A 19382-nucleotide genomic window follows, 5' to 3' on the forward strand; every position below is an offset into this window, starting at 1 on the left:
GTTTTTAGATTTTAGATTTTGGTTTTTGGTTTTTGATTTTGATTTTGCAATAACAAAATAAATATAAATATCTGGACATGTAAAGCGTATTTAATTATAGACAATGAATAATTGATTTTATATTAATAGAATTAAATATTTATATTTTTTAAAAAAATATGGTAAAATGCATAAAATTTATGTAGTTCAAAAATTAAAAGATACAAAGTAATAGCTAGATTATTAAATAAAAATTGTAATATGTATAATACATTGGCAATATTTTTATTTTTAGATATTAATTATTTGATTATTCTGTAAATATTTTGTTCTTCTAAATTTGATTTATTATTTATGTAATTATTTTAAAAAATATGATTTATAAGTAAATTGGTTTTAATGAATGTGACAGTAAAAAATCAATAAATAAATAAAAATTATGTATTTGTATATTAGCAATAAGGAATATGTAGATTGGTTATATTACATAAATATACAAATACATTAATAATAAATAAAAACTAAAAACCTATGAATGAAAAAAAAAAAAAACCACATACACTGTTAAAAACCAAGAAATAGTGGCTTTTGGTTTTTACTTGAAAATACGTAGTTAACTACAAAATCTGATTTCTCTATATTTTAGGGAATCTATTTCTCCAAAATCTTGATTGGTAAAAAAAGGGTTTTTACAAAAACAAAAACCAATAACTGTATGAGAAACTACAAAAGAAGTTCATGTCCAATTTTGTGCAATCAACAATTAGTTCAAAAATAACTTTGTGGAGTAATACTTGGATATTAAATGTACTGATTACAAATAATTGGAGAATAAAACACCTATTTTCTCTAACAATGATTCTAATATTTGTGTAAAGTTTGAAAATTCTAAACGTTGATACTTGATAGATTCTAAAAGTTATGTGGGTTATGCAAATACATTTTTTATTTTATTTTTAAGATTGAGGAAATTACATTTTTATCACTTTCATGGTACCACTTTTCATTTTTACCACCACTAAGAAGACATTTTCAAAAATAAATTATTCATTAAGTGGCAAAAGACTCTTATGCTTTTGTTATTTATATATATAATAAATCATTATTTAAATAAAAATAAAAATAATAAAAAATAATAATAATAAAAAAACAATACTTTTCTTTTATGTTTTCGAATTATACTTTTTCAAATTCGAACTTTTTTATAATTTGTTTTTTGAAATTATTATTTTTTCGAATTTTTTTTTATTTTTTTACAAATTTCTTTTTGAAAAACAAAATTATGTTTGAAACTATTTTTTAAAAAAATTTATATATTTTTTAAGTATTTATTTATATATTTATTAGAATCCTAAATTTCACATTCTAAAAATCCTATCGCACCCCTCAACTCTAAACCCTAAATCTAGATTAGTTAACCCTAAGAGTATAATTATCTTTTATCCTTCATTAAAAGTGATGATAAAAGTGGTTAGTGTAAACATGAAAAGTGGTACTGTGAATGTGCTATTTGTGGCAATTTTCCTTTAAGATTCTATCAAATTTTTTTATAGATTGTTACAGATTTTTGTTATTGTATAACCTCTTTTCTGTCATTATTTTTGTAAAGTAAATATGTGATGTATGTTTTTTAAATGTATTTTCTAAATATATTTTTTCTAACTAATGTAGCATTTTTATTTATCTTTTTGTAAATAAAATATCTATTAACAATTTCATTAATTATATTACTTTAACAATACATCATGTCATTAATTATATTACTATAATAATAATAGTACATATTGTTATTTATTAGTTATACAATATTAACTTTATGTCAATTATAAAATTAAATTTTTTTAAAAAACTGTGTTTTGCATATGCTTAAACGTTTGTTTTAGTTTGTTTTACTAAAACTTTTTTTTATTTTAATTTCAATCGGTGGAAAATTACGTAGCCAAAAACATAACTCAAAGACATGTTTTTGTGAATGAAATAATAACTTAAATCAAAATTAAAAAAATATTAAATTTATTGTCACTTAATTTTTCACTTCGTATAATTATTTTATTAAATAAAAAACAGTTTTAGTTTCACTTAATTTAGCCAAACACATAGAAAAAAGTCATTTTTGTTATTTTTAAAAATAAATTAGGCATGAACACTGGCTATCCATTTAGATACGGGTTGTTTTTTGGATATCGTTTTTTTGTTTTGTTTTAAAATTGGTCCCGCTTGAATATTATAAATTTATGTGTGAGTTTTGAGATGAATCCTTCTAGGTCTTGCTTAGTTCGGTTCTGATGTATAGAAACCTAAAATATCTAAATACCAAATGTATCTGAAACGGGTTTGGATATTTGTACCAAAAATATCTACATTACCCGATTCGGTATAGATCTTTTGAATACAATTAATTAAATTACGACACATCTAAAATATATAACACTAATTATGAAAAAAATATCAATATATAAAAATGTAAAAACCAATATCTGTGCGATTGCACCGGTATAAAAGTTTATCACCTTCCTATCATTCGTTGAGATATATATATATATATATATATATATATATATATAATTATGTTAATATGTACACACTTTTAACTGTATAATCTTTGTCTATAAATTGTCGTGAAAACACCATTAAAAGATTATTGTACCATGAAAAAGGTAATAAAGTATAAAATATGATGAATTATGTTTTTGTTAACAATAGTTATTTTGTTTCTTAAATAAAATATTACATATATTTTGAAAATTTCATAGATATACATGATATTGTGAAAGTTGCGTCTCATGAGTAAAAATAACATTTTAAATAACAATAGATTAAATAAATTGTTAAAATCATCAAATCAATAACAATATACTTTGTAAAAATTTTTAAAAAATTCATATACGAGTAACAATAGATCCTCAAAATTTTCTAACTTTATTAAGAATTCTTGTGCCAATAACCTCCTAAGAAAAACATATCTAACTTATAAATAAGACCAACCAAAATCGAGTGAGAGAGGCTTGCATTTGAGCAATAAAACACTTGAAACAAACCATGCGAATCACTAAAAAGAAAAATTGTCTATGAAATTCTTAAGCAAACCACTTTACGTTTCATAAACACAGTGATTTGATATAGAAAATAACCACAGTGGTGATTGGGTTGTTTTATGGGCTTATTTGCCAAATAAAAAAAAAAGGAGTAATTAGATTTTTAGAAAGTTAAATCGAAATACGAAAAGAATTAAAGAAAGATGATGTTTTTGGTTAGATAGTGGATTTGTGTTTTTTTATAGTTATTGAGGCTAATTTCCCTTATTTTATTTCTTTTTATATTTTTTTGTCAACAAAAGGCTAATCTAATCCTAGGTATATTTCCCTTTATATATTAAATCGTTAGAAAGTACTTAAATTTTTAACTATGATTAATCAATGTTTATCCCCTACACAAAAAAAGATTAATCGATGTTTGCAAAAAGGTTAAATTATATTGTTCAACCTCATTTGTTATGCCAAGTTCGTTACCGTCCATCGCTATCACCCAGGTCGATGTCAAGTATAATAATCGGAATAATTGACATATTTTGATTTACCCGTAACCTTGCTTGGCTTGACCCAAATCAGAGAAAGAATCCTAAAAAAGTATACTTATAAAAATTGTTTGGACCATTTCCTTAAACTACTAATACTTTGGTCTTACCTTAAATTTAGACTAACAACATATTTTCATATATTTCTCGAACAATAATTTAGTCAATATCTATATTATTTAATAACCATGTATTTTGATTGATTTACCAAATAAGTGGCTTTTTGTTTATATACTGACTAGTATTGACCCCATGCTACACATGGGAATTTGTTTTGTTAAAAAAAAAACAAATTTCAGTAACCAAACTTGAGAAATTCCAAAATTAATTACAGAAAAAAATTAGACAATTAATTTCTTTAAATTGTAAAGACTAAATAGTAAATAAAAATATTGTTTACCTGAATTTTGAATGGTCAAACGTTTTGCAGTTCTCTCTACTACATTCGTCATATCTTCTTTTCTTCTTGTACCTTTAATTTCTCATACACGTCTGCAGCAAATAAAATAGTTTCAAAAACTGAATAATACAAAGATGGATCTCTTAATGTTTTTATTTACTCAGATTTTTCCATTTCGTAAAAACCCGTCGTACAAATGAATCTATGCAATGAATTATAAAAGTTTCACAGAAAACGAAAGATGATATGAAGAAACCATCAGAACGGAGACCGGTTTGTAAAAGAAAATATTTATTGAGATGATTAAAAGTTCCATGCACAAAAGAAAATAAATTATTTGTGGAAACTGTTGGGATCGTGGCTTTGATCAAGGAACGGTTTAGACTTAACAATGCAACTTCATTTTTCATCGAAAAAATCTTAACTGTATTACTGATGCATTTATTTTTTATTTTAAAATTATATTGAAGCACAAGCCATGTGTCAGAATTTGATTGATCATGTGACTTGTGCTTTATTATATAAGGGATTGGCTTATTTATTAATTGGGTTTATGTATCGATAATACCAAACACAATCCTATCCACGGTTAACCATTAACCAGTGTAAATGACATCTAATCTATTAATACAGGAGTACAAAATTAAACTAACCCTGAATTTTTAATGTTAATTACTTTCGAAAGCCACTGAAACTATTATTACTCTTTCCTTAAAATTAGCTTGTCTTTTTCGATTATTTAATGTTATACTATACACTACAAAAACGGAAACAATGACTTAAAGTCTTCACCATGATGGAATGTTATGTTATAAATCGGATGACTTCAAAGTAAATCATCAATTCAATTCTTCTTTCATATCATATAATAATTATATAGTATCTAACATTCCTCCAAAACACTAATTAGCATTAAAATCATGTTACTGGTACTGTAAACTATAACAGCAATATTTATATGTACGTTAATAATATATTGTGTAATTTGTTTTGGTATTTACGTTAATATTATATGGTATAAATTATTTTTCCAAATCAGTTCTTCCTTGCTTTACATGCGAAAGTCTCTACAACAAGTTCAAAATTTGAAAACAGAATTGATTAAATCCGAGTGCACACAGGATCCTACTTACCAACAATATTTGATCCCCATATATTCAAAATTTTAAACTATTTAATCATTATCAATACATAGAAAATCGCTTTCAGAAACTTAATAGCTTCAATTACGGAAAAAATATATTAAATCGAAAAAAATGGAGAGCGATTCTGATTTAACCAAAAAGATATCAATACTATATTCATGTTACCAAAAAAATATATTGCATATAATTAGTTACCAAAATCATTCCTCCCCTAACCTTGCGCATCAATCAACATTTATTTTTAACATTAAATAATTAAAAGTTATCGATTATTGGTAACAAGAATATATTTAACATAACAAAGATAATTGATTTCTATCAAACGATTAGCTATATTCTTGGTAATAAAAATATTTTTATGCACAGCATATTCGGTTTACTTGCAAAGTGGGCAAAGTGGGCGTTGTGTAGATTTAGAATTCCTAGGGTTCCATATCTCCATTATATATAGTTTCCCTCATACCAATATTCACCAAAACATTTCATTGTTAACAAAAAATCATGTCATTAAACAAAAGTTTCTCTTTGCTTTCCAATGTCAAACCTTGGAAGTCGGCATGGCGTGTGCGAGTGAAACTGATACACTCGTGGAAACAAACCCCCCCCCCCCCCCCCCCAGCTATGCCGAAGAAACATTTGAAATGGTCTTAGCTGATGAAGCAGTAAGTCATTCATACACAAAATTTCCCATCTGTCAATACTATTACTTTCTAATACTATTTTGTGAATTTCAGGGTGGTAAAATTCATGCATCCTGCAATAAAGCTCACATGTTTCGTACTCAACGTAACTTTCCAATTGGAGAGTGGCGTGTTGTTGAGAATTTTAAGGTTTCCAAAGCAGGTGGAAAATATCGACCAACAGGACTTTACTATAAGATCAGTATTACCAGTAAAAAAGTTTTTACTGGATCTGACTACCGTAATGATAGGAGTTTCTTATCTCTAACTAATTTCGATGAGCTTTCGAAATGGTTGGGCTTTTTAAATTAAAATCACACAAATAGTTATCTATTTAACACAAACATAAGCCTTTAATTAAATTGTAACTACGATTGTTCATAAATTTATTTATTCTTAGACTACTCTTAATCAAAATTTTAATATGTTATATTTCCATAGCCTTAGAATAAATATATCTCAATAAAAAATTATACCTTAATTTTCCTTTTCATATATATTATACTAACTCATAATTATTTATTTCATTATATTTTAAATTGGCAAAATTGTTTTTTTTTATATTTCTTATTTTAATGCATCATTATCTTCATTTTTATTTTCCACTTTCTCTATTTGATATTAAATATCGTTCATAAAATATGATTACTAACACGGATACAGTCACTACTCAATGTAATACAGACTAACTATTACAAATAAATCATGAATATAAACAAAACAAATTTGAAACAAAAAATAAACACCCGCCCGGTCGGGCGGGTCATGATCTAGTTATTATTAATTGATGTCCTAAGAAGGAATTTTTAGGTACACATTTTATACACAATAACTATATTATTAATCTTTCCGATGCATGTATAATACTTCATATTTTAAACCAATAAATGGTTTATATACTGATGTGTACAATTCTTCATATTTTTCTAGGTTTTTTTTGGGTCAAACGGTTCAAAAGTTAATGGCGAGTTTTTAGATTTTACCGAATTTTGAATTAATAGGTTTTCAATAAATTCGAATTTTGTAGAAATATATCAGTTGGTAGAACCTATAATAAAATACTATATGAAGAACATATATCAATCTTAATTATATATGGTCATTGGGGTTACCGCTACGACCACAGGTCCGGGTCGAATATCATATTTTAATCGTCGATAAACCACATATTTATCCATTAAAAAGAGTTAAGTTAATTAGTAAAATTAGAATTTTTTCTTAGCACCATTAAGTAAATTTATTTTAAATAATTTTTGGTTTTAGATATATATGATATGTTCGGTTGTTTATGAAAATCAGTTCAAGTTTAGTTTCATTTTTTCAGCTTGGTATAATTCGATTCGCGGTTTCGGATACATGTGTCCAAAACTACACTAGATTGTATAAAAATTATTTAATATAAATTTATTTAATTTTGAAAACAAATCCGCGCTTTTCAAACGCGGATCAAAATCTAGTTAAAAACTTAAACTACAATAAAAAATAGTTATCTAAGGGGACCCATTATTAATTAGAGCACCTCCACTGGAATGGAAGTTCTATTCATTGGAGTTTTAAATATGAATATGTGTATGTATATATTGTATATATGTATGCAGTTATGGTGTCCCCTAAATTGTGTAAAACTCTTCATTGGAGGTGCTCTTATAGCAAAATTTTATGTTTATCACTTTCGTGGTACCATTTTTCATCTTTACCACCACTAAATGAATATTTTCAAGAATATCTTATCTATTAAGTGGCAAAAGACTTTTATACCCTTGTTATTTACATATATAATAGATCATTATTTAAATAAATAAAAATAATAATAAGAAAAAAATAAAATTTGTTTTTATGTTTTCGAATTATACTTTTTCAAATTTGAACTTTTTATAAATTTGTTTTTTTATTATTATTTTTCAAAATTTCTTTTTGAAAATCAAAAAATTATATTTGAAACTATTTTTAAATTTTTTTATATATTTTAAGTATTTATTTATATATTTATTAGAATTCTAAATTTTACATTCCAAAAATCCTACCACACCGTTTAACTCTAAACCCTAAATTTAGATTAGTTAATCCTTAAGAGTATAAGTGTTTTCTTATCTTTTATTAAAAGTGATGGTAAAAGTGCTTAGTGTAAACATGAAAGTGGTACTATAGTATTTGTGGCGTTTTCCATTTGCTTATTTGTTTAATGTATTACTAGAGATGGACCCGCGCGCCCGCGCGGGTGTTGGCTTTTGCAAGAATGATTTTTGTTTTCCATGTAAATATTATATACTTTAGATGTGTCACGATGTTAGAGAATTGTATCGCGGTATTAGTATTCTTTTTAATAACGTTTTTTTGTTTTCCATTGTAAATGTACAATTTTTTGTTTACAAAAAGCTACATAGCACATATATAATATTAAAATGTTAATAATTCTTTAATAATATAGATATGCTATCAATTTTATTGAATTTATGTAAACAAAGTCTTTATATTTCAAATTAAATTTATGTTTTTATAGAAAGAAAGAAGATTCATATTTTTTAACCATTCAATAATTTATTTCTTTAGATAATTTTTATAAACAAAATATTAATCAAAATTTCAATGAAAATGTAATTTAGATTATGATTTGGGCATGATGTTGCAAAAAAACAAAATAAAGATTATGATTTGGGCTGTCATGTTTTAAAAGTGGGTTGGGCCCAAAAAAAAAACGTTTTATCAAAACAAACTCATTAGGTATCTGTTATTTTTTTTTCCGGGAACAAACGAACAGTTTTCTTTGTCACCGACAAAAATTGATAAAAAAATATTTTTCGATCAAAACAAACATAAGATCCAGACGACATGTTCTTCTGATTCCAAATCAAACCTAAGAATATGAGTGCAGATCGTAAGAGAAAAACGGTAACCACCCCTAATCACTATTAAAGCTTTTCCTTTTGCGAATCTTAAGGTTTTGTTTTATTTCTATAAAGCTTCTGTTTTAGAGGTTCTTTAGGTTTTGATAAATTTTGCTCTAGACATTGATTGTTGGCGATCTACATCATGTAGAACGGGAGCAGGCGTCAAGCTAAGAAACATTTCATAGAAGAGTAGTTTATAAAAATTCATGTCTTAACACACGGGCTTCATAGGAGAATACGAACAGAGAAGATGGAAGAGGATTTGAGATTATCAGAGTGTACATGGTAAGTATTTTTTGTTAATTATTCAATTAATTAGAGAATTTGGTAACTGTATATTAATTTGGTGATGATGTTTCTTGTCAAATTTCATTTCAATGTTTGCAAATTGACCCCTTGGCGGGCCTTGAAGAATCTGCCATTGTTCATTCATGAGCAATATAAAAGTGTTTCTCATTTTTGTTAATTATTTATTTGGTTTGTAAGTGTGTATATTTATTGGAATTGGCATAACAGCTTATGTATAATTCCCTCAAACATAGAAGAAGTTTATTGGACCTATAATGGAGTTGATAGATCGGGAAGTTCTATCAAAGGAGTCTGGTGAGGTTGCTTCTACAGAGAACCTTTTCTTTGGCAAGGCAGTGGAGAAGGAAGAAAGTGATTTTCGTGATCAGAGCCCAAGTAAGTTGAAAAGAAGTAAGGAGGGGCAGTTATTAATTTTGTGTACTTTTCTAGTGTGCTGAGCGTGAGTTTTTTTTTTTAATGAACAGATGTTGGTGAAAGAACGATCAGAAGCTATGAAGAAAGAAGTTTCTCTCCCACGTTCAGCAAGTGAATCCAGACAACAACTCACGGTTAGTAACTATGATCTTAACTTAGATGAAAGCAATGTAGATTTAGAAAGAAGATTGAACCATTGCCTTAGATAGTATTATATGGCTTTAGGATTGATTGAATAACGATGCATATCTGGGTTCTTGTGAATGAATGTGTTATAAATAACAAAGACGTTCATAAATATCTAAATTAAAGAAAAACACTAAGTATAACAGTTAAAGAAAAACTCTAATTTGTCAAACTAAAACAACCATCTTCAGAAACACACTAAACAAATTTGCTTAGAGAAAACAATCATGCTTGTCTGAATCATGAAAGGAACATAAACAATATAAATATAAAAATCACTTTCTGGTTGCGCACAAGTAAGAGATACCCTTACATCCCAACGATTCTCAATGCATCATCTGAACCTGCATGCCTCAAAAACAGTTGTTGGGGTTAAATTTTTAAAATATCTACAACAGCAGAAAAACTTAAACATAATCAGAATGCGAGAATACCTTATCACTCAGACTCTTCAAGGTTATTAAAAACCTCTTTGAAAACAACATTAGTAGTTTTCTGTTTAGCTTTACCATCTTTGTCGACAATCAAAATTTTCAGTCCTTTCTTTGATGTGACCCTTGAAACAGCCACGTATAGCTGTCCATGTGAAAACACAGGTCTTGGTAGAAATAAACCAACTTCAGATAGTGATTGCCCTTGACTTTTGTTAATAGTTATTGCGAAAGCCACAGCCAAAGGTAATTGCCTTCTACGCATTTTAAAAGGCAATCTTGTGTCTGATGGAGTGATCAACAATCTAGGAATATATACTGTATTTCCGACCTTCTCTCCAGTAATGATCTTAGCTTTAACCATAAAATCCATAAGTTGAGTGATCTGTAGTCTTGTTCCATTCATTAACCCAGCTGCAGGATTTATGTTTCTTAAAACCATAACAGGACATCCGACCTTGAGCCTAAGACTATGGTTTGGCAAACCAGAAACCTTTATTTTGTTGAGAAAATCAGGACCCAGAGCTTCATCATTGAATGAAATTTTGTCAATTGGATCAATACTATCTGCGCTGGTATATATCTTTTCTTCTCCTGCAAAATTACAAAACACTTGATTAGTACACAAATATGAATATAAGTCAGCTAATAAATCGATAGCAATATTTATAAAATTACCATCAAGCTTATCCAACATGTAATCATTGACCATATTAACATCTTCATTGGTAGGACATAGAATAGCTCTTTCTTGGAAGAATCTTGGATCTTTGTTTTCTTGTAAGGATAAATAATCACCATACACGGCTTTGCTGATAGCGTCTATAGGATCTTCAGAGTTGGTAATCAAAAACTCTTGAGGGATTTCGATCTCAGCTTCGCCATCATTAGGCTCTGCGAGTTTGCCTTCACCCACTTTTAATATCCAATCTGAGAAGTCCTTAAGATCATTTGCCTCTTCAGTTGTCAAACAACCAGATAGCAACCGCATGTTCTTTGTGAGTTTTAGAACTTTACAGTGCTCCCATAGATAAGAAGAATTCAATGTTGCCAAAACAATGTCTGCCCTACCACCTCCATTTATTACTGGTAGAACCTGTCTAAAATCACCTCCAAAAACAACAACTTTTCCACCAAAAGGTTTGTTTCTGTGTTTCCCAACAATATCAGTCAGACTTCTATCCAATGCTTCAAAACAATGCTTGTTCATCATAGGTGCTTCATCCCATATAATGAGCGATGCTTCTTTTACTAAATTAGCTTGATCTGTTCCATGAGCAAGCGCACATGATGAAAACTCATCAGGATTAAGAGGTATCCCAAATCTAGAATGAGCTGTCCTACCACCAGGTAACAACAACGAAGCAATTCCACTCGATGCAACATTAAGAACAATATCGCCTTTAGATCTAATAGCTGCTGATAGTAATTTCCAAAGGAAAGTTTTACCAGTCCCACCAAATCCATAAACAAAAAAAGTCCCTCCTGTTCCTTTAGTCACAGCATCAAGAATCTCATCAAATATTCTCCTTTGTTCTTCTGTCATCTTTGGAACATCTCTCTCAAGGGTTTCCAACAACACTTCGCGCGAATAGCTACGCTCATCCAGTATAAGAACATTTGAATCGTTAATACTTGATTTTGGAACCTTTGGCATATTAGTAAATCTCTCAAGTGAATCCCCGTTGTGTCTCAAAAGCTTTTCAATCTCTTGTAAAGCATAGTTTTGCTTCTCCTCATCACTCAACACAAGTCCTAGAAAAAGAAACAGAAACTGTTAAACACCTCTGCCACCTCAAGACATAAATAATCTCTAGATATATATATTTATAGAAATTTTATATAATTTTTCACAGTAAAGAATAACCTGGTCTTTTGAAATATATTCTCCGGTTATATTCAATATCCTCCGACAGACACTCCCACGTGTGTTCCCAAACATTCTCTGGTGATGCTAAACTATCATTATTAAGCATCATAGCAAAACACTGTCGTAAATCACTTGCAGAGCTATCATAACTTCTCCTCAACAAATCATCAATATACTCGTGATCATCGTCTAATAAGCCACGTGCACAACATGCTTCTTTGTAACTCTCGTAAAGAACACCTTCAAATGTCTTTATATCCTCATAACTGGTAGGACCTCTTACAATGTTCAACAACACGCGGAGATAATATGAATCTTCTTGTTTACGTGGAGCATAATTAATCCTGCCAAGACTAAATCCTCTTTTCCTTCTTTTGAATTTCTTCAACTTCTTATCGTAAGTAAAGAAGTTCGGTATTTCCGCATATGTGAGGGTTTTCGCAAGTGAATCGATCTTACACAACTCAAACCATGCTAAGAACATTGTATTCTCAATGAGCTTACGACTAACCACAGCTTCCATCTTATCTTTACCTTTGAATATAACATGTTGTTTTCCAGGAAGATGAAAACTAAGCTTCTCGACTGCAGTAGATCGATAATGAATTGGAAAACCGAAAGTTCTCCAGGCACCTTCACAGGCAGAAACATATCTACAACAAACAAAAAAATTGTTAACACACGCTATATATTTGTTCACATTTATATATATATTGACTCGGGTATTTCTTTTATGAAATGGAATCATGTTTACTACCTGCAGTCAAAAAAATCTTTGAATTCGTCTTTTATTTTCTCCACACTTCCATCAAGACTTCCCAATTGGTTTGTAACAACATGGTCAGGAGGTTCCACAGCCACAGTGACACGATCTTGACCTTTATTAATATACTTAAATAAGTATTTAATTGAGCCGGCTTGGTTGCACCATTCAACATTTATGTGAGCTCGGTAACGAAGAGAGAGTTCCTTATTGTAAGGAATAACCCATTGATTATCACATTTCACACCACTCTTCTCGACATAATTTTCCACTTGTTCACGCCTTCTATATACAGGAAACCCATCTTTATTAACGGTAGTCCTTTCAGCATATGGTTTTGGATATCCCTTAGAACACAATCCATTCTCAATGCATGGAGAATTCATATTCGCAGCTCCACATGGTCCATGCATCATCATGTCTTTAACAACTTCATAAAGATTAGGCTCTGTTGTTTTATCAGGGATTTCCGCAGAAATAATCTTGTCTATGTCATCTGTGGTGGGAAGCTTGTAGTCAGAATGCATGAACAGAAGAATGTGTGCATGAGGTAGACCACGTTTCTGAAACTCTATTGTGTACATAGCTGTAAAAAAAATTATTAGTAAGTATGAAAAGTTAAATAGATTAGATATATAAACATTAACTCACATGAGACTGTCTTCCCAAGAATGTGCTTCTTAGTTAAATCATCCATCAACGATTCAAGTTTCATTTTGAAAATCCGACAAATAACTTCTGGTCTGTCTTCTGGCTTCAAGTTTCTTGTCTTAAGGAATCTGGTGAGCTCTGGCCATTTAGGATTGCACGTAAAGGTGATGAAAAGGTCAGGAAATCCGAAATGCTTACAAATGGTCATAGCATCCAAATAATTGTTCTTCATGTATCTAGGACCACCAGTGAAAGAAGCTGGCAACACAAATTCTGTCCCTTGTTCATTCATATTAGTCCTCCCAGCATTTTCAGACTCTTTAATAGAGTCAAAACTGTCAGATCGCAAAGACGACTGATTCAACTTAAGATAGCGTAGACGATTAGACTCTATAGTGGTGTAGGCATCAACCAAAAACTGTTGAAATAGACGTCGAGCATGAAGGAGATGTCCCGACTCATTCTTGCGTTCGTGAAGACGATATGCAAAGAACTGCCTCATACTAATTGTAGCTTTCTTCTGTTTCTTGGTAGCTTCAGTAACACCTTTCTTAATCCCAAGCCTGAAACCATCTTCTCCATATGTGAACAGTAGAGGATACTGGAGTGCTAGATAGGATGCATGAATTTCATTAATTCTCATAAGCTTTCCTGAATGTTGTTGAAGCACTATATCTCTTTTATCCATATCAAGATTAAAATCGCCAGGAATTAATGCAGCCACTTCAGATGCCATAGGTGCGTTATAGGTTCTTCCATCAGTGAGCCTATCACTAATAATCCTCATGTGAAATGCATCTTCAGGATTTGTATCAAATCGTTCTCTGGCAGACCTAAACTGCTTAACATAGGGATTCACTTCATTCAACATCTTCATCAAAACCTCAATGATTTCTTCCTTCAAAGTATCAGCTTTTTTTACTTTTACACTCATGCTACTCTTGCTGTAAAATACAACAAAAAAACCCAAATGTTAGAATGCTGAACAAATCAGAGGTCGCATATCATAATATAACAAACTGTTCAAAGCATCAATGGTTACCTCAAACAATTGGCTCTGTTTTTCACTTCATTTTCAGTGTCAGCTATGTATAGCTGTCCAAATTTGGCTGTCTTACCATCTGGTGGTCTCAAACTCCCAAGTAGATGGTAATTTTCTCCGTGCAACTGAAACATATCTGGACCAACACCTTTCTTCACGGATCTTTCAACTTTTCCTCCAAGCGAAGTAAATGAGAAAACCATATTATAAGTTCTGAGATTTTTCTGAAAATGTTTGCTTAACTTGTCATCTCCCATCATTAACTTTTTCAGTACTTCTGGTGGTTCTTTTAGAAGGGGCAGCACAACTTGACCTTGCCCACAACATAAAGTAAAAGAAGGAGTATGTGTATTCCTGCGCCTGTTAATCCGTTCTCCATACCACATAATAGCACCACAATGGGAACATGTGTATGATGGATCACCCTCATCTATATAATCTGCATATTTTAAAAACGACAATATACTTTTAATATTATAGCAAATACAACCATAATGAAATTCACATGCAAATTGAATATATCATATACCTCTTGATTTACATATAGAACTCTTTCTAAGAGGTTTAGTTTTTCTTTTGACTTCTTGCCTAAATGGATATGTTATGTTTGCGTTAGATACATCTACGCCGAGATCATCATTTTCAGAGTCTGTAGTTTCTTGTGAGCTAACATCAAACTCTAGGTCAGCATCAATTTCCTCAATTATTCCTGTACAATGAAAATAGGTACAAAAACGTTAGGACAAAGAGGTACAAATTCTGTAACATCAATACTATTAAAACACATATGAAAACAAATCACCTTCAATATCAACATCACAATCATTCATTTCTTCTAGATCATCTTCAATATGATCATCGTGTAGTTGGTCTATATTGGGAATGTCATATCCAACTGATATTTTGTTCTGTCGTTGCTTCCTCTTGTTTGGTACATGTGTGGTGTTTGTCTCTGTTGACCTCTGATCTTTAGCTACACAATTTTGTAAAAATTATAAAAAACACTACCAAAAACATTCTTTTGTTTAGAAACATGTACTTCATTTTTTAAACCATTTGTTTAGATTTAGATACATATACATTCTTACATGACAAAACAGTAAAACAACTTCTCTTCTCTGTAGTTTTTGTAGACTGGTTTGAGTCCAGAGACACACCTGCAATCATGTATATTATTAAATAAGATCATGTAAAATTTTAGGTTTATTAAATAGACTTACCGAGCACACGTCTACGTTTATAACTTGGAGTTTTTGGTGTCCTTGTACACAGACCTTCTTGAGCATTATCAACTTCACTGAAATGTGTTTCACTGAAATTAGTAATGTCCCTGAGAACTGGTATTTTCTTCCTTCGCTGTAGACACTTCTGTAGTGTTTTATTTTCTGCTGAGCTTTTATCTTTAGCTACACATAGAACAAAACATTAGATATAACACTACCAAAAGGTTTATAATATTCACTCTCTTAGCCGATATTCTCCTGTGTACATATTTCTGCTTACATGATAAAGATGTCAAACAGCTTCTTTGCAAAGGCGTATTTTGATTCTGGTTTGACACCAAATCAACACCTGAAACGAAGAGAATGATAAGAAGATCAGTGCTTATTTAACATATCATTATTTTGAAGATGAAAACCACGTTTTAGTAAATCATTACCGAGAACACATCTGCGTTTGCAAGTTGGGGTTTTTGGTGTGCTGATATTCTGGCCTTCTCGCACATTAATATACTTAGAAATAGGTCGTAGATCCAGATCATGAAAAATTCTTTTAAAAACAGAACAGATAGCAACAGATGGTTGGATATTCCTCTGGTCTATGGTCTGGTTTCCTGACAGCGATTGTAATTTCAAACCTGTGTTATCATTATCCTTGTAAGAGATTTCTTTCGAAATCTGTCTTTTTCTTTTCATAGTTCGGTTGCCTCAGCAAAAGAAAACCCTTACTATGTTTTATGGACTGCAGAAATGAGGATTTAGGATGATCTTAAATATTAAATTTCTAGCAGAAAGATAGTTGTTAGTTAATTCCTTTTGTGTGTCACTTATGGTAACAGAATATATTTGATAGAATCTTTATTACACATCGTTTTTTAATTATTTTTTAAGTCAGTAAAATTGAATCCTGTTTAGTTATATTTGACAAAGCTCTGTGTCATTCACGTTTCTTAGATAACGTTTTTTTTAAATGATTTCTATAGGATCACTTGGAATGGAAGTTGCAAGTCCGAGAGAAGGGATGTTGTTACATAGACAGCATTGTTTTACTAACGGCATAAACAGGTATTTTCGAATAAACTTTTGGTTGTGTAGTTATCGTAGTGTACAATAAGATATAGAGTGTTACATGCTAAGTTTCTGGTTAGGTAAATATAGTAAGGACAATTTGACATCATAAGTCATAAAAAACAAAGTTGATTGAACCAAAATAGTTGTAATAAGATAAATAATAAAAACAAAATGATATGCGGAAATAACTGGGAAATTCAAAACAAAAGCATGAAAAAACCAAAACAAACAACTGGCCATATGTAAGGTAGTCCTCACATAACTAATCTTCCTTAATCTTCTCCACCTTGATGCTCTGAGCACGAAGCTTCTTAGATGTAGAATTCATGTCACTAAGCTCAGCATCTCCTTCCTTACGCTTGGAGAAAGGTGTTGAAACATCTGATGAACTCTCTATGTTATAATCAATCAAACGCACCTAATAATAATAAAAATTATTAGGATACCAAGATGCATATATAAATAATAGTTAGGATGGGTAATAACAATCTCCAGACCTCGCCGGTTGAGAGTGTAGATGAATTGGTCTCAATCAGAGATACTGGTTCTGAAAGTGATTCTATTCTATGAATGTGATCTCCAGACCAGACCTCAGAGACCTTAAAGGTATCAGAACCGTTGGCTACATTATCATTTGCGATGGAAATACCAAAACAAAAGGATTTTCCAACACAGTTTTTGATTGGAATAGGCAGAATATTTGGGTCTTCGATCTGTAAATCTCAAAATTACTATCAAAATTATACTTAAAGTAATAAAATAAATATCTCCAATAAACATTTGTTACCTCAGCATATGACCCATCCCAAAGTGTGTCAGCTTTTTCACCAATAATAGTTTTAGCTACAGTGTCAAGTAACATTAACTGGCATGACCCTGTGTCATCTTTCACAAACAGATGAAGCTTATACCTGCAGGTTTAGGAAATGTCAAACCATTATATTGAATGTTAGTAATTTTCAAGTAAGTCACGGCTGATAAACAATGAGAAAATAATATAATAATCTTGGGTGATTACTTGGGTGAGACATCAGTTGTGTTTGCACGACACACATCACAATAGAATACTGGCTTCTCAGATTCAACCATCTTACCACCGCCCTTCCTACCAACTCTGGTCGTACGTCGATTGTGCCTGTTACATCCAAAATAGAACCAACCCCAATCCGTGTCTATGGCTTCTATTGTACAGACGATTTTGCAGCTCTCAGCCTAAATGGTTACACAAAAGATTTTTGTAAACATATAATAATAGGATAGACTAACACTATGGAAAATATTTAATTGTTTGTTAAGTTACCTCAACAGCAAGATATATCTCAGAAATACACTTAATGTCAACCTCATTCCAGTCATCAACTACTTGCTTGATAACCTTATTTTCATCACTGCTACCCAAAAGAGCTAAGGGAAGATCAGTTTGCGACATCCTGAAATTCAACATAGTTTCTTTTAGTATAAATATTATACGCATAAACAATTTAAATCAACTTACTTCTGTCTAAAGTCAATAGCTTCCTCCATGATTGGGTTAAGCATCAAAACTGAAGAATCAAAAGCGTTGGTGATTTGCACTTCACCTATATATTTCTCAGAAGGTTGGAAACGATTAATAAATTGGTTAGATAAATAGAATGAGTGTAAACTCGATTTAAATAATTATGTGTATACCTCTAAAATTACTGATTTTGGCAAAGCGGATCAAGCATACAATAGGTTCATCTTTTGATTCTTCCACATGCGATTCAATTTGCTCAGCGTATGGTCCCCATAAGCAACATACCAGTTCATTCCCACTATATTTGGTAATCAGCAAAACACAGAAAATTTGTAGGAGACATCAGAATAGTGTCAAAACCATTAGCGCGGAAAGAAATACAAAAATAATACCTAGTATCACGCAAACGAAAGTTTACTCTCTTCCTGTTTTCACCAGTTTTCAATTGACAGATAGCTACTTCTCCAAGATCTACCACTTGGCCCATAACATCTGTTTAAGCAACATAATAAATTCAAATAACTATAAAGTGCTACACACAAAATAGAAAGTAAAGTGAGGATCGTTTTTGGTGCATACCAATCAGAAAAAATGTTTTGAGCTTTCCTGTTACAATTTCCTCGTAACTTGCTAGAGAGAGGAACTGATTTTCATCACGATAATCAGTAGGTTTTATCTTGGTATCTCCAATGACGGTGAGTTTGTATTGAAATTTTGATGGTCTATATTGACCTCCAGCAGCTGAAATCTTAAAGTTTTCAAGCTCTCTCCATTCTCCCAGCTGTATATCGCGTTGTACACGATACATCAGAGTTCTTTTGCATGAGGCATGAATTTTTTGACCCTGCAAAAACGTAGTATTAGATTCAATATAATTTGGGATGCCTTAATTAAATTAATTATAAACCTTATGATCTTACCGTTTCGTCAGCGAAGATGCACTCAAGAGATTCGCCCCCATAATCAGTCTTTGTTTTCCATGTATGAAGAAGCTTGAGTCGAATTCGCCATTCCTCTTTAAAAGGCTTGAGATCATTGATAAGAACCATTTTTCTTGAGGCAGACATGTTTGTTTTATGAGATGTGTGTGGATGTTAAAGCCGTCTTGGATTCGGTATATATAGATAAGTGAATATTTAGGTCAAGAGGAGTTATGGACTGGTTAGATTTAGTGAGTATATTCTCTGATTTTATAATTGATCTGTTGTAAATATTATAGGATTCGTTGTAAATATGTTAAATAGGTTGCCCGAAATTATGG

At 30.7% G+C, this 19382-nt stretch overlaps 4 protein-coding genes across 8 annotated transcripts in view; 1 reads left to right on the forward strand and 3 right to left on the reverse strand.

Moving 5' to 3' along the window:
* Positions 1–1352: 1352 nt before the first annotated feature.
* The window catches only part of LOC117131838, a 43999-nt gene continuing 25969 nt past the window's right edge, over positions 1353–19382 (forward strand). For 2 of the 5 annotated variants that reach the window (XM_033284669.1, XM_033284670.1), the window contains exons 1-2: positions 1353–9523; positions 16536–16617. The gene's annotated coding sequence lies outside the window, so the exon portion shown is untranslated. The remainder of the gene's footprint in view (positions 9524–16535; positions 16618–19382) is intronic. The other 3 variants (XM_033284673.1, XM_033284671.1, XM_033284672.1) reach the window with 3 other exon arrangements.
* Positions 6195–16541, reverse strand: LOC117131840. The gene is made up of 5 exons (XM_033284678.1): positions 14333–16541; positions 13291–14234; positions 12634–13225; positions 11874–12571; positions 6195–11761 (listed from the first exon to the last, which is right to left on the reverse strand). The coding sequence occupies exons 1-5, from the start codon at positions 14716–14718 to the stop codon at positions 10014–10016; spliced, it is 4368 nt and encodes a 1455-aa protein (XP_033140569.1). The 5' UTR covers positions 14719–16541; the 3' UTR covers positions 6195–10013.
* On the reverse strand, positions 16521–18191 carry LOC103849831. The gene is made up of 3 exons (XM_033284676.1): positions 18119–18191; positions 17924–18053; positions 16521–17835 (listed from the first exon to the last, which is right to left on the reverse strand). The coding sequence occupies exons 1-3, from the start codon at positions 18160–18162 to the stop codon at positions 17638–17640; spliced, it is 372 nt and encodes a 123-aa protein (XP_033140567.1). The 5' UTR covers positions 18163–18191; the 3' UTR covers positions 16521–17637.
* Positions 16886–17485, reverse strand: LOC117131956. Its single transcript, XM_033285206.1, has 3 exons — positions 17411–17485; positions 17121–17336; positions 16886–17041 (listed from the first exon to the last, which is right to left on the reverse strand). Exons 1-3 carry the CDS (start codon positions 17483–17485, stop codon positions 16886–16888), a joined length of 447 nt encoding a protein of 148 aa, XP_033141097.1.

The sequence above is a fragment of the Brassica rapa genome, chromosome A02, assembly GCF_000309985.2.
Source record: "Brassica rapa cultivar Chiifu-401-42 chromosome A02, CAAS_Brap_v3.01, whole genome shotgun sequence".
NCBI lineage: Eukaryota > Viridiplantae > Streptophyta > Magnoliopsida > Brassicales > Brassicaceae > Brassica > Brassica rapa.